This window comes from Vanessa cardui, chromosome 5 (assembly GCF_905220365.1).
Source record: "Vanessa cardui chromosome 5, ilVanCard2.1, whole genome shotgun sequence".
Lineage (NCBI taxonomy): Eukaryota > Metazoa > Arthropoda > Insecta > Lepidoptera > Nymphalidae > Vanessa > Vanessa cardui.
The window spans coordinates 8,383,918-8,400,129 of record NC_061127.1 but is presented as its reverse complement, the minus strand read 5'-3'; the positions used below and the strand labels follow the sequence as shown (position 1 = coordinate 8,400,129).

The 16,212-nt window shown below is 36.5% G+C and overlaps 1 protein-coding gene across 1 annotated transcript in view; it reads left to right on the top strand.

Annotated features, from left to right (window-relative positions):
* LOC124529988 (phospholipid-transporting ATPase ABCA3) overlaps positions 1 to 14,524 on the top strand; it is a 35,243-nt gene extending 20,719 nt beyond the window's left edge. The window contains exons 12-31 of the mRNA XM_047103958.1: positions 1,870 to 2,099; positions 4,115 to 4,280; positions 4,562 to 4,795; positions 4,900 to 5,041; positions 5,131 to 5,237; positions 5,321 to 5,709; positions 5,778 to 5,987; positions 6,342 to 6,446; positions 6,525 to 6,696; positions 7,119 to 7,244; positions 7,321 to 7,444; positions 7,956 to 8,077; positions 8,409 to 8,533; positions 8,620 to 8,797; positions 9,484 to 9,645; positions 10,236 to 10,393; positions 10,468 to 10,564; positions 11,241 to 11,432; positions 12,054 to 12,156; positions 12,523 to 14,524. Of these exons, the coding sequence (XP_046959914.1) occupies positions 1,870 to 2,099; positions 4,115 to 4,280; positions 4,562 to 4,795; positions 4,900 to 5,041; positions 5,131 to 5,237; positions 5,321 to 5,709; positions 5,778 to 5,987; positions 6,342 to 6,446; positions 6,525 to 6,696; positions 7,119 to 7,244; positions 7,321 to 7,444; positions 7,956 to 8,077; positions 8,409 to 8,533; positions 8,620 to 8,797; positions 9,484 to 9,645; positions 10,236 to 10,393; positions 10,468 to 10,564; positions 11,241 to 11,432; positions 12,054 to 12,156; positions 12,523 to 12,703 (3,323 nt within the window). The 3' untranslated portion in view covers positions 12,704 to 14,524. The remainder of the gene's footprint in view (positions 1 to 1,869; positions 2,100 to 4,114; positions 4,281 to 4,561; positions 4,796 to 4,899; positions 5,042 to 5,130; positions 5,238 to 5,320; positions 5,710 to 5,777; positions 5,988 to 6,341; positions 6,447 to 6,524; positions 6,697 to 7,118; positions 7,245 to 7,320; positions 7,445 to 7,955; positions 8,078 to 8,408; positions 8,534 to 8,619; positions 8,798 to 9,483; positions 9,646 to 10,235; positions 10,394 to 10,467; positions 10,565 to 11,240; positions 11,433 to 12,053; positions 12,157 to 12,522) is intronic.
* The last annotated feature ends 1,688 nt before the right edge of the window (positions 14,525 to 16,212 follow it).

Sequence of the window (16,212 nt, the reverse complement as noted above, 5' to 3'; positions counted from 1 at the left end):
AAGTTAACAAATACTGAGATATAGTCAAATTATAATAATGCTACTATTTAATATTTTAAAAGTTACCGATACAAATACAAAACAAATCATAGCTTACTGATTGAAATAAAAAAAAAACTATTTAATTCAAAATAGGTTTGTCTAGGGCCCTCACTGCTTTGTGGCCCCGCGGCCTCCAGACCTTTAAATCCAACTCTGCGTACGAACTGAATAAAAAAACTCTCGTTCAAAATAATTTATACTTACCTAAGATGTATTTACATATAAGGGAACTAGTTTTTAATGCAATTAAGTCGAATAATCACAAACAAAGTTGCAATAAAGACTTAATATGAACTAATGAATAGTGATTACTTTATACGTAATGTCACGCAATTCGATTTCTTAGAAATATTGAAACGGTTACAATTATTTAAATATAATGATCCGTATAGCACGTTGACAGTTGATTAATTACATTTCATGCAAATTTTGTGTCGAATTAATTGAAAATTACTATACCGCAGGGCCGTATTTAACCTATTGGAGGCCTTGATCATATTAGGGTAATGAGGCCCCTATGACTTTAACAGAACACTATTTTTTTAGAATAGACTAGGAAACTGTCATTGTTCTCCAATTTTCCAATAATTAAGGCTCTTTTGAAATACCTAGTTACTGATATATATTGGTAGGTTCTGGATTTATCGAAAGAGTCAGTATCTTTATTTTGAAAATACGCTGATCTTTTTATATATGGGGGTGGTAGTGGGGTATTTTATATATCGATGGTGGGGCCCTGGGCATTTGATCAAAGTGCCCACTACGATTTAGGGGTCTGTATCGCAGCGTGGTTAAATAATATCCAAACCGTCTCAAGAGAAGAGACGTTATCCCAGCAATAGGATATTAACAAACTGTCACTTTATTAACTTAATTTTCTTAGAAAATACATAAAACAAGCTAGTAATTATGTATACACGAAAATTTGAATAAGATTTGCATTTAAAATTGACTTTTTTCATCGAATTTATCAACGTATTCACACGGTTATTTTGAAGAGTCTGACACAATGAAATAACTTTGTTATTTGTTATAAACAATAAATAATGTTAGTAAAAATAATTACTTATAATTATTTTTACTCCTGGATCAATCATTGTTTTTGGACTGTAAATGTTTATAATAACCTGATTTTCTTTCTTTGAATGGTGTTCTTAAATTCTTAGTCACTTGCTACTTCACATTTAAATAGATAACAATACGAAAATTTAATGAAACGTAATATATATTATTTCTCATTTGAATAAAGGGGTCAATTCTACTAGTTTATGAAGGAAACGATATATTTTCTATTCTAATACGATATTTCAATCATTAGCGTTTGGATGATTATGTTTGTAGAATAATAGAATGCTTAAACGATACGATTCTATCGCGATGAAGTGATAATTTGTTAGTCGAATTGGCACCCTGGCTATAAATAATACGTAATGTTTTTTATAAATAACTCCAAATTATTGAGACAAAAATTGAATTTCCTCAATGTTATTTTCGATTACTTCTTATTTTATATTGTAATTTATATCTTGAGCTGTTTTATAAATAATGTTTGTTTTTTTTTTCTATATATATTAAAGCAAAAAGCTCACTGACGAAATCTCAGACACTATAACGTCCACAAACTTAAATTTGGAAAGTAGGTTCCTTGTGGTTTGGAGACATCCACATCCTCTAAGAACGGATTTTCCAAAACTCAACTAGATGGATAAAACGAAAGTTGAAAGTTTTGTTTTATAAATTTCGCGCGGGTAAAGCCGCAGGTCCAGTTGTATGAAATTTGATTATGAAAATTTACTGTTACTTTAAGTATTAAATTTTTCAATACAGGTATGGTTCCACCATCGTCCGGCTCGGCGACGATAAACGGATACGACATTGTGACCGAGACGGAGCAAGCTCGCAAGTCAATTGGCATCTGTCCGCAGCACAACGTGCTCTTCCCCGATCTCACGGTCGCTGAACACATCATCTTCTATTCGAGATTAAAGGGTGTCCACAAATCAAAGATTAACGAGGAAGTCGACCATTTCGTTAAACTATTAGAGCTGGAAGAAAAGGTACGTATTCATTAAAATAATCATCTCCTACTAAATAAACAATCTCAAAGGAGTAATTAAAACTAATGCATTAAGTCCGTCAAGACTGTCTCTTGAGTGACTTTACTGTTTTGACTGTAGCTTGTATGTATATAATCAATTAGAATATCCTCTACTCTGAAAAATCATTCAAATAAAAGAGTAATCATTTCAATAAGGTCAAAATCGATTTCATATATAATGTGTCATATGACCAAATGTTTATAATATATTATCGTTATGTATCCTCCAATCTTATTACAGTTTTGGTACTCGTTTAGTGATGCTAGGTAGTGATGATAAACGTCCAGTAATTGTCTATAATGGAGAATGTTCACAAATTTTGATTATTAGCAATCTATATTGTGTGTCAAAAATAATAAATAATAGTGAAATAATTAATTCGATACGTCAATTAGTTTCCGAGTTATAAGTAAAACAAGTTGTATCGTACGACGCGGGCTGCCGGTGACGGTGTGACGTCATTGTACAACACGCTCAGTCTGGCTCACTCGGTCCGCCCGCGATTGCGCGCCCGCGCCGTCGAAATTATACCTAAATACTTTTAACAATGTCCAATCCAAATACTAGGAAATCACGTGTTGTGCCTAAATGTAAAAGTACAACTACCTATTCGCAATAAAAGTTGTTTTTTATAGTTCCAAAAGATTTAAAAAAAACTGAAAAAAGCTATGAAGCGATTAGATCGATTACAATAGAGCTCGATACCATCGAAGATCTCATCTATATGCACTGCCTGATGCATGCACTACCTGACTAGGGGAATAAGAAATGACGTTGAAAAACATTTGCAAGAGAAGTGTGGAGACGACATTCTCATAATAGAAAATAAAGGGCGTAATTGCATAGTGTGCTTTCGAAAAACCGGTTTCAAAATACTCTTTGCGAAATGGTACGAAGAAAAAAAAAAGGATATTCACGAAGAAAAATTAAGAGTTATTCGCGAAGGTGCTGCGATAATCTGTGAAAAAGAAGAAAAATGTTTGACAAAAATGACCACGTGTAATTATTATTTTTTGTAATTATTACGAATTTGTAGGTCGGAACAAACTCTATATGTTTCATTACAGTAATTTTATATATCTTTCACGAGAAAAAACGAAACTTTGCCGTTTCGTAAATTCAAATCGTTTATAAAAAATACATATTATTCGATACAAGATTTTGTACATGATAAAAATACTTGAAATTAATACCTGTTGACTTCCAGGCAGGAAACATTACATACATATATAATTGTATTTAACTAATATGATTGTTTTTTTTAACTGTTGAAAAAGAGTAACTACTGAGTTTCTTGCCGGTTCTTCCCGGTAGAATCTACTTTCCGAACCGGTGGTAGCTTCAATTAATTGTTAAATGACGATTCAAAAGTGCTTGTAAAAGCCCACTTGAATAAAGTTTATTTTGAATTTGATTTTAATAGCGAAAAAATATTTTTTCTCCCAAAATTCGTGTATTTTTTATCGAAATCTCGATAACGATGATCGATACATGAAAAATGTAAAGGACCTTAATTGTAGATAGTACAAAAAGCAAAAAAAAGTATTCCATAAAAAAAATCGTATCTCGATAGGGAACCGAGTTATGATAAAAAGTGATACTAAGCGGTACGCTTCCCGCGCGGCGTGTTGTGAAATGACGTCACGGCACTCGCGCGGCTGTTAGCGGGACTCGATATTTTTCGAAACTTTGAATGCCTATAAAATCAAAACTACTAGGAATTTTTGACTAAAACAAAAACTAGTGTATTTGTATACATACAGGCTTTACTAAGAAAAATAATCAAGTGATTTGGCATACTTAGTAACATTCTCCATTGTAACAAGTTTTGCACTTGCGTGCGACGGGAGGTCTTGGTCTTATGTACCCCACGTCCTTCTTTTCTGTATCCCTGACAAGCAACATTTGAATAATCGGTCGTGTAGTTATAGCATGTATAATTGAGCAAACATGTTGGTGTTGGGTGTGTCCAGCGGGACGTGATATCGAAGCACCTGTCGGGCGGTCAGAAGCGTCGGCTGTCGGTGGGCGCGGCCATGTGCGGCTCGTCGCGCGTGGTGCTGCTGGACGAGCCCACGTCCGGCCTCGACCCCGCCGCGCGACGCTCGCTCTGGGACTTGCTGCAGAAGGAAAAGAAAGGTAGATTTCTTTTTAAGAACTCATATACAGGGTTATTGGTAACTCGACGTATATCCGTTAGGAGGTGATAGGGGTGACTATTTGCAATAATTTAAACCCCCATATGCATAATCCAAAAGTGAACCATTTTTGAGTACCTTATTGACTAAAATAAAATATTCATATTAATTCATAATATAATTATTAGAGGCTCCACTCCTTTGTGGCTCCAGATCTTCTAGACTCCCAAATCCGACCCTGCGAACGGAACCTCTGATTTGATTTATTTTCACGCCTCACAGGCAGGACAATGATACTCACAACCCACTTTATGGATGAAGCAGACGTGCTGGGAGATCGAATAGCGATAATGTCAGGAGGCCGACTGCAGTGCGTTGGGACTCCATATTTCTTAAAGAAACACTACGGTATCGGCTACAAAATGACCATTGTCAAATCGGATCACTGCGTTGTAGAAGACGTTACTCGGTTCTTCAAATCATACGTTCCGGATGTTAAAGAGAATACTAACATTGGTAAGCAAATGCTACTTGATCTTGTAATTGTTAGTTTTGTTTTAATTAGCTTATTAATATTTTTTATATGTGATACTCTTATAAAAGAAATACTACCGTTTCAGGCTCGGAACTAACTTACATCTTACCAAATGATCAAGTCAGTAAATTCCCGGATATGCTTAAAAAGTTCGAAGAGGAAAAAGAAAACCTGAAAGTAGCGAGTTACGGTTTATCTGTAACGAGTCTAGAAGAGGTATTCATGAAGTAAGTCAAGATTATCAAAATTCGGTTTTTGAAATGTATCGTTATATATTCTGAAAATAAATATTAATATTGTATCACTTTCTCCAAAGAGCTGGCGCAGAAGACAATGGATTGACATCAACGAAGAAACACATTTACAACAATTCATACAGCGACGCTGCCGTCGTCCCCATGGATATGCCCCGCAACAACATACGTATATTCCGTTTTAAAAACAATCTTTTGCGTTAACTTTTCTTTCGATTATATTTATATTAATGTAAATATCTCACCTTTCAGTGGACAACGAGCCTATACAAAAAGTGCGAGGCTGGAAATTACAGAGAAACCACATAAAAGCAATGTTCCTAAAGCTAGCATACAATACGATAAGAAATAAACTCGGCGCGTTCATACAAATAATAACGCCGATCATAAATATATCGATATCGGTGTGGATCGCTAGATCCTGGAAGTTCATGTCACATCTACCGCCCCTGGAGCTAAGTCTGGCGAGCGGCTTCAGGAAAACGCAAACCCTCCTATCCGAGGGGGCGAATTTGACCGAAAACAGCATAGAGAGGAGAGCGATGATCGCGTTCAAGGACTACTTCAAAAACTCGTCGGACCCGACGATGACGTTGACGGACGTGGGGAGGATGGACCTGGCTAAGTTTTACTTAAAGTTGGTACGTTAGCGCTTCGAATCCGTGGCCAGGGGTTCGTCCGCTCGCGCTGACCGTGCGTCCGTCCGCAGAGCGCGGGCGAGCCGGCGCGCGCGCGCTACGAGGCGCTGGCGGGCGCCACGTTCGCGCCGCAGCGCGTCACGGCGTGGTTCAGCAACTACGGCTACCACGACTCCGCCATCTCGCTGGCGCTGGCCAACAACGCGCTGCTGGGCGCGCTGGCGCCCGGCGCCTCGCTGCGCGTCGTCAACCACCCGCTGCCCTACTCCATCGAGAACCTGGTGATTCTGATGTCCTTTACCTTTCACTCGGTGCCTCTCCGACCGCGATCGAGGAGTCATTTTACAACATTCCGTTTTAGAGAAGCCAAATCTATGTTTTACATTTTAAATTCAATCCATCCGTCTTATTTATATTTTTCGAATATACGGTCGGGTTAAGAAAACGTTCGCCACCTTAAGATCTATTTTCGTGTGCTCAGTATCAGAGATAATCTACTTTACCGATCGAGAATGACATATTGCGTCGCAATGATTTGATGTTTAGTTTCAAACGAATGAATTTGAAAAGTGACGAAGGTTTTCTTACTCTGACTGTACAAGGGAATATGAGTTTTAATTGGCATTGTATTATAGGTAAAAGTAATGGCGAGCGGTAGCAGTATGGGCTTTCAATTCGCATTCAATATCGGATTCTGCATGGCGTTTGTTACATCCTTTCTCGTACTCTTTGTTATTAAGGTAACAAAATATTTTTGTAGTGTAAATTGATACACCGTGCTCGAATATCAAATAAGTGACATGTACCTCGTGTACCAGGAGCGCACAAGCGGCGCGAAGCTCTTGCAACGCGTGTCGGGCGTTCGTCCGGCGGTACTTTGGACCACGGCGCTCATATGGGACTGGCTCTGGCTGTTACTGGTGTTCTTTGCAATTATCTCAACACTTGCCTTTTTCCAAGAGAACACATTGGCGACGCCTCAGGAATTAGGTGAACTATCACATCACTTTGTGAAATGTAACATATTGATCGACAATAGACTATTTGACAATGCGAAAAATAAATTGTGAATTATTGTAGTCAGTGTATATTATGAGTTTAAAAATGGTTATTTACTAACGAAACTTGAAAATAATACTTAATTTATTCAAAAATCAATAAATAAAAATGCAAATTTTCAAACGTTTGTCACGTGACATAAAACGCTCCTGATTGGCCGGGCTTATGATGAAGTCACTTTCTTGTAAACCTTGCTTTTCTACTATATGTACCACAGATTAAAATACAGCAAAGTGACGTCACCGACCCCATTGCAGCGCCATATTGTCAAAATAATATAAAATGGATTTTAAAAACCAGTCAAATAGCCTATAATTATTATTAATCGAACACAATACGTTCTCGTTTTACAGGGAGAGTTCTGCTAGTGCTGATTATTTTCGCTTTCGCTATGATACCTCTACACTATTTGGCTTCGTTCTATTTCGAAGCTGCCGCTACTGGTTTCTCGAAGATGTGCTTTATAAATATATTTTCTGGTAAGATTATAAAATACATAAATTTGTTTGTTACAGTAGCTTATGTTTACTAAACTGTAAAACTCTGTGTTTATAGGTTGCATGCCGTTTTTAATAACAGAAGTTCTGAGATTACCTGAAGTTGGCAACCCCTATTATGCACACATCTTTGATTGGCTGTTCTCGCCGTTACCCATCTACTGTATCAGCAGAAGTTTTAGGTATGAAAAAGTATTGTGCAATTAGATTATTTGAGTAATGTTATAAACATGGAATACATTTAAGGTTATGCTAAGAGGTTTTTTTTTATCTAATAACTTTACGTGACCGTCTCACGCGTCATAGAAAGTGTTCAGTTTCAATAATACTTTTAAAAATATTTTCCAAAATCTACGTGTATTCTACACTTATAGACGAATTTGTACTGTGATTCTGGTCTTTTCCCTCGTGTGCTTATTTCATACAAATAACTTTTAATATTTTGAAAAACACTGAATCACTGAATTTAGCTACATTGCGGAAATGAAGAACATCATTTTTTTCCGAACTCGGTATATCCTTAACTCTCATATATAGTTTTAACTGTAATTATAATAATAATGAGATTTAAATATTTTGTGGTAGCCCATGTCATTGTAATTTCACAATTTTAGCAGGCCGAACCACTTCCTAGATAGTAATCTAGGAAGTGGTTCTTAAATATTTTAATAATACAAAGCGTGTCCCCACCAGGGACATGAGCGTGTCCGCGTTCTCGCTGCTGGCGTGCGACGCGCTGTGCGCGCAGTTCGAGACCATCGACAACTGCACGCGCCACACCGTCTGCAACAAGCTCAACGTGTCTGTTTGCTGTCGTAAGTGAGTTTTGTATCTTTCAATCATTACACTTACATATATATTGTATATCGATCTTTTAAAGGTGCTAAAAGGACTGCCCTGATTTCAGTTAATAATTGTATTTTTCAAAAATCGAATTTTGTAATCGAGTATAATTTGTATGAATCTTTATTATGAGTTGATTCTGAAATCAAATTTACCAGATCATAAATATCACGTTGATCGGTAATTCTAAAAATGAACTAACGGACAGTTTTTGTAATATTAATATGAGATTAAGCTTTTGCTACCGATGTTTATGTTAAAGTATGTCATATAAAAGATTTTATTTTTTGTTTTTTTTTTTAGTCGACGACGACCCGTTTTTGAGATGGAGTGAACCCGGGATCGGTCGATATTTGTTCACGATGAGCCTCGTGGGTGTGATCGGGTTTGCTGTTTTATTAATAAAGGAGTACGAAGTCTTGAATAAGGTGAGTGCGTGGCGATAGGGCGGTGGGGAGCGCGCGGGGAGTGTGCGGGGAGTGCGCGGGCGAGTCTGAGCGCGGCGCGTGCGCAGGTGCGGTACGCGGGGCGGGCGGCGCGCGCGGCGGGCGCGGACGAGGACGCGGACGTGGCGGCGGAGCGGCGCCGCGTGCAGGAGCTGCCGCGCGAGCGCCTGGCCGCGCACAGCCTCGTGTGCCGCGACCTCACCAAGTACTACGGCGACTTCTGCGCCGTCGACAACCTCACCTTCGGTAAGTTTTCTATGTCGTATTTTGAATCGTAGTAGTGAAAAATTATTTTTGAGTGCCGTACTTCTTAATTACGTTTTTCATATTCTTGTCTCGCTTTAAAATTTATTTTTAAAATTATTTTTACTTAGATCGAAGACAAAATGTGATTGTTAGGATGTTTTAAATTTTAGCAATTGTGAATTTTGTCTTAAAGTATATGGCACTCGCCGGAGCCTAACTCTAGTACATTAGAGTACCGACAAAATCAACGGTACATTTTCCGTCTCTTCGGCGGGTGCCACGGAATCGCTATAGTATGCTACCATATGCCCTACAGGTCTAGTCCCTAGGGTCTAGGGCCTAGACCATCGAGGCAGTTACAATATAATTGAGTTCAGTATAATAAGTAATGAAAGTGTTGCTGGGCTTGTGTTGAGGATTGAAAATCACTAACTGGTTCACGATTTATTAACGAGACGGTACAATTATACGGATTGTGACGCACTTGATACACACTCTGTTTTACATATTCAATGCTTCGACTTTTATACATGATATATGCCAAAGAATATGAGATACACAGATGGGAAATATTTTAGTCATAGAATATGTAACTTTACTGTTTACTTTAATACCTATATGCATATACGGCACAAAAGAATAAGTGACATTAAATGTCAATGAACACGTGCGCTCGGTGCCGGCAGCGGTGCGTAAGGGCGAGTGTTTCGGGCTGCTGGGCATCAACGGCGCCGGCAAGACGAGCACGTTCCGCATGCTGACGGGCGACGCGCGCATCAGCTGCGGCGACGCCTACGTGCACGGCCTCTCCATCAAGACGCACATCCAGGACGTGCATCGACACATCGGTAAGCACCTATAACCAACCAACTATATATACTGCGTTTTTCTGAGACGAATCGGCCGGGAATCGAACCCGGGACGGGTTCGATTCCCGGCCGAGCCCATGTAGATTACCATTAGTTTTCTATGTTGTCTTTGGTCTGGGTGTTTGTGGTACCGTCGTTACTTCTGATTCCCATAACACAAGTGCATCAGCTACTTACATTGGGACCAGAGTAATGTATGTGATGTTGTCTCATATTATATTATTATATTATACTGTCTTAAACAAACTTCTTGGTTGGGTTGGTACATAAAATTGTCTGGAATTTGTTAGGCTTTTGAAAAGGTCATCTGACTGTTCGCATTTTCCATTGTATAGCACTTTTAACGACTTTATAGAAAGAATGTTGGTGTATCATAATATTTATTTTTAGTTATCCATATATACGATACTCGCTACTGATATTTGAGAATCCGAAGATAGAGCAATAACTCGTTGCGCTATCGACGTTCACGTATACAAATGTTTTCTTACTTACGACTGCATGGATTTTTGTTTAGCGGAAACACATCATTCATTTTAGCTGTATACTAAATGTCATTTTATTTTTAGGGTACTGTCCACAATTCGATGCGCTAATAGAAAATTTAACCGCCCGAGAGACACTAAAAATCTTTTGTCTACTACGCGGAATCCCCGTGCGAGTTGGATCAGCGCGGGCCATACAATTAGCTGAAATACTTGGATTTATAAAACACTACGATAAAAAGGTAAACGAAATAGACATAAACATTATTGTTTGCTCATATTATATCGTTATTATAATAATTTTTTTTATTTAAAGGTACACGAATGTAGTGGAGGAACTAAGAGGAAAATAAGTACAGCACTTGCGCTTCTAGGGGATTCGCCCTTAGTATTTCTCGATGAACCAACGACAGGTAACTATGGTGAAATTTTTTTTTTTTATGTTATAGGTTGGCGGACGAGCATATGGGCCATCTGATGGTAAGTGGTCACTATAACCCATAGACAATGACGCTGTAAGAAATATTAACTATTCCTTACATCGTCAATGTGCCACCAAGCTTGGGAACTAAGATGTTATGTCCCTTGAGCCTGTAGTTACTGTTATTTGGCGGTAGAATAACTGATGAGTGGGTGGTATCTATTCAGACGGGCTTGCACAAAGCTCTACCACCAAGTAAAGTAGTTTGATTGTGTTTTTCGTCCGTATTTCAATCTTTTAAACGTGTCAGAGGGTATCGTAATTTACTTAGAATTTGAAACGTGCTCGATTGTAAAGAGACACCATTATCCAGCATGCATCAATACTTTGTATAGCTACATTTCGAAGAGTGTTTGAACCAGTGATATCACTAACAAACAGAATAAAATGTCTATTTCTATCAGAATAAAATCCTAAGCATAACAAAATGAACAACATTTGACACCGAATTGACGCGATATCATTGGTCCTAAGATTTCGTTAAATTTATGTTTGTTTTATGGTGTACAATGAAGTATATTAAAATTGCCAATAATATATGATATAGTAGTATAATGAATACGAATCAAGGAGTATGAGTGTGTGTAGTGTGAATGTGGCGTTCGCAGGCATGGACCCGGCGTCGAAGCGTCTGGTGTGGCGCAGCGTGAGCGAGGCGGCGGCGGGCGGGCGCAGCGTGGTGCTGACGTCACACAGCATGGAGGAGTGCGAGGCGCTGTGCTCGCGCCTCACCGTCATGGTCAACGGCCGCCTCTACTGCCTCGGCCCGCTGCAGCACCTCAAGAACAAGTTCTCGCAAGGTGCCGCCTCGCTACCGCTTTATATTCGACTTCGATTTTCGAAATTGTGCCTTTAGTGTGCTAAGTAACATATGTGTTTTTTACATTTCATATTTTTGAATTGCATAGGTTTTGGTTGTGCATCAAATTTAATGAGCTGAGATGGCCCAGTGGTTAGAACGCTTGCATCTTAACCGATGGTAGCGGGTTCAAACTCAGGCAAGCACCACTGAATATTCATGTGCTTTCATGTGTTTATAATTCATCTCGTGCTCGGCGGTGAAGGAAAACATCGTGAGGAAACCTGCATGTGTCTAATTTCATCGAGATTCTGCCACATGTGCATTCCACCAACACGCATTGGAACAGCGTGGTAGAATATATTCCAAACCCTCTCCAAACCCTCTCTGTAATGGAAGAGGAGGCCTTATCTCAGCAGTGGGAAATGTACAGGCTGTTACTTTACTTTACTTTACTTTAATATCAAATTTAATTTTTTTATATAAATTTAAAAATATTCAATAATAATAATATATATGTCAAATCACAAGGGCTAGATTACCGGGATTCCACTGTATATTTTATAAACACAAACATAACTGACATTGACAAAAATAATATTTTTATTTTAATTCGTTTCAGGTTATACTTTAATAATTAAATGTAAAGCGGGACCAGATAGAGATTCAAATGTTGCAAGAATAAACCAGTACGTCCTCGATAACTTTAGAGACGCTAAGCTCATGTGAGTGTTACGCCATTTTAAACATATCTAAATAGATTACTGATAGAAAAACATTTAAATTTCATTTAAATAAAACTAATTATAACGGATGAATCGCGTATATTAATTATTTTAATAATTTTTAAACATCCCGACGTTTCGAGCACTTTGCAGTGTTCGTGGTCACGGGTAGACTAAGATGACATTTGTCTATTTGAAGAACGAACGTGACCACGAACACTGCAAAGTGCTCGAAACGTCGGGATGTTTAAAAATTATTAAAATAATTAATATACGCGATTCATCCGTTATAATTAGTTTTATTTAAATGTGTAATAATCGCGAAAATTTAAGACAACATTATTTAAATTTCATTTCGCCTTGCAGAGAATCTTACTTGGGTATAAGTACATACTACCTCGACGATCGGGACCTTCCGTGGTGGAGTGTATTCCATCTAATGGAGGCGGCCCGCAGTCTGTACTCTATGGAAGATTATTCGGTATCGCAGACCACACTCGAGCAAGTGTTCCTGCGCTTCACCAGGATTCAAGGTCAAGTTGATTAAAACTGCCACCACTGACCAACTCTCAGACTTGCTATGTCACCTGTATAAGCAGTAAGTTCTCAACATGTAACCGAGACAGTATTCCTATACTTGCCTTTCAAACTTCAATATTGAAACTCAAAAGTAATCCGTGTGACGTATTTGTACTTAGCGATTGATAAAATGAATTGGAATGTTCAGTATTTTATACGTGTATTAAATTTTTAGATGTGTATACGTAAGTGTTAACGTGTTGTTTATACCGTGTACTGTAATGTATTGTAACGTAACATTGTAAGTGCGTGGACTAGCGTCGTTGCCAGCTAGTATATTTTTATCATATTTTAGTACTTAAAGCATTTCACTCAAGTATAAAAACAATATAAACAAATGTCTAGAAGACAATTCATAGAATACTCATGGTGTTCAAAGTATTGCAGCTTATACGAACGTTTCGAAATAGCGAGCTGCTTACTTTCTAAGACTGAAAGTGTAGAGTACCAATAGATCGATATGGATATGAACGAACTCTATTTTATTCAAATATGTACATATATTTAATTCAAATATTTATTCTATGTCTGTAACTTCTCGCTAAGCTAGCTTATTATTGCGTATTTATAAACAGTGACAACCCTTTAAGTTGTGAAGGTCAATGACCTCGTGACTAGAAGATAGGATAATTTACCCCCCACTACTCTACTGCCTGTTGTATTGCCGTATTTATACAATCGCTACAATTAAATCATACATTGATATAGTACGATACAACTTAGATGTAGCATCGGAATATGCAATGAAACCGATTACTGCCGATTCACACAACCAATAGAAACAGCTTCCTAACGCGCCATTCGACGCTATTCGTCGCTATAGATTCTCGCGTCAGTTTAACCCGACAAAGCAAGTGCATATAAATGGACGTGTCAAATTGACGAATGTATTAGGTGATATGATATTACAAGTTATTACGTTTGTGCAAAGATCATATTCGCGTAAGAAATAAATATTGATAATTTGTGATAGCGTTCTTAATTCGGACGTGACCGGTTTTACGAATTTTGCCGATGCTACATCTAAGTTGTGTCGTACTGTACTTGACAACGTTTTTCGGCCGGTGTTAAGGACGGTTTAAAGTAATGTAAAATATATTTTTTTTATTTCTACCTGATTTTCTTGATCACTTTTTATTGTTATGCGTTACCTTCAAATACCCTTATAATGCTTAAAGCGATTGGAGTTAGTTGATTAAAAAGAAGTGTGTAAGGACAAAAATTTAGTCTACTTAAATGAATTACTTATATTTTTTGAAATCATTAATAGTATTCTATAAATTAATGCAAAATAGCTTTGATAATTATATATGTAACAAAAAAATATTTGTCCAATGTTAAAAAAAAATTCTGCCTAAAAGTTGCCAGGAGAGAAAACCTTCAGATATTTAGACCGTCTGTTGCTCTAACTGTATAATTTTGAAAATGAAAACACGATGTATCTTGAATAATATTTTTTTGTTAAATGAAATAAAATATGAAAATGTAATACTTCATGTTTAACTAGGTATGTAAGTTTTAAGTAAAACTGAGTTGTGACCTTTCTTTAAATAATATCGTCTGCTTTTACTTTCGATATGTCTAAATTATTTAGTTCGATTGTTAATTTATTTATTCGTTATTTAATATGCATCTCTTCACTCAAGAATACTTGCCCGCATTCACGTTAAATTTTATGGGCGTGGCTTAGACGAGTGACGTTCGTGCCTCAAATATGTCTTGATGATGATTTCTGAGTTATGTACGTCAAATAATAAATACAGAAAAAGAAACAAATTAGATTATATTGGATAAAACACGCAGATATTTTAACGTGAAAGGCGCACTTTCGTGAGTGAAGTGACATATACCTTTTAGCGTTAGACACGTTAAGTGCAAAACGAACGAAAAATGACATTGTTCGTAATATATCTGCATAATATTTTTTGTCATATAAGAGAGAGAAAAAGAAGAAGAAAGAGACCAATTATTATGTATGTATTTTGTAGGTCCACATATGAAAGCGAGTGTATTGCCTATATTATAGTAGGAAACAAATTAGATGTAGTATCGGAAAATGCAATGGAATGAAAATAAAACCGATCACTGCCGGTTTACACGACCAATATAAATAGCTCCCTATCGCGCCATTCGACGCTATTCGTCGCTATAGATTCACGCGTCAGAGAAAGCAAGTGCATGTAAATCGACGCGTCAAATTGACGAATTTATTAGGTCATATGATATTACAAGTTATTACGTTTGTGTAAAGATCATATTCGCATCAGAAATAAATTTTGATAATTTGGGATAGCGTATTCAATTCGGATGTGATCGGTTTTACGAAATTTGCCGATGCGACATCTAAGTTGTGTCGTACTATACGTGTCTAATGGTAAAAGAAGTGGCATTGATTAAAATACTAAAATTGAGTTGTTCTTGTTCTCGTTACTACTGTCAAGCTTTTAATTAATATTTATTTTTTTACTCCTCATTTTTCTACTATTTTTTGCTTTGAGCAATATTTTCCTTACCAAAGTTATGCGTAAACTATTCAAAATTTTTACGAACTTTTTATTGTTAATATATGTCGCTATAATATTAAATTGTAAAATATGTATGTTGTTTAGACGTATTTACATAAATGTACAAAACAAAACACGGCGTTCTGTAGTCATTGTAACTGTGTAAGCATTGAAGATGCTGTTTGTGATATCGTTTTGTGATCCACTATTTACATTTATACCGATAAAATAATTTTGAAAAATACACTCCTATTATAAGCTGAAATTTATGTTCCTACGACTATCAGTTCGGTCGAATATGTTGTTTTCAACAGCCATATAATTTATTAGACAATTATTTACATAAATTCATTTTCTCAAAATTTTAATTCATATTTGTATCAAATTTACTAAAAAGCTATTTATTGATAATAATAAGAAAAACTTTATTAAGGCTTTGAATGTGTCGTCTAATCTGTCACGTTCTGTCGCGATATTTTGTAATGAGTGTTCGCATGTATTACTTACGTAGGTTTACAAATTTATTTAAATAAATTTAATATCTTTTATCAAAAGTGGTGTTTTTATTTCATAAATGTAATTCAACAATTGTATATTTCATTTAATTTATATTTATCTATTTATATAAAAAGAGCTTATACATTTCGTACAAGTTTCTTTTTTCGTTCGTGTAAAAAATCTTAATATTATTTTCTTAACTAGTATCTAATCCAGCCCCAATATTGTCATGTTTAACAGTAAGAACTCTTGATACTTATACAATTATTTAACTAACTAAGACTAAATTTAAGTTTTAATATGACCTAAGTAAATTAACTATTTAATGAACTTAGGCCACATTAAAGTTGATATTTACATTTTGCTCATTTTATAACTGTAACGCTGTATAGTAAAATAATTCATACGTCATCAGAGTCGAGTTAATATTTATAGAGTTAATGGACATTTACATGAAACAGCACATTTACAAAGA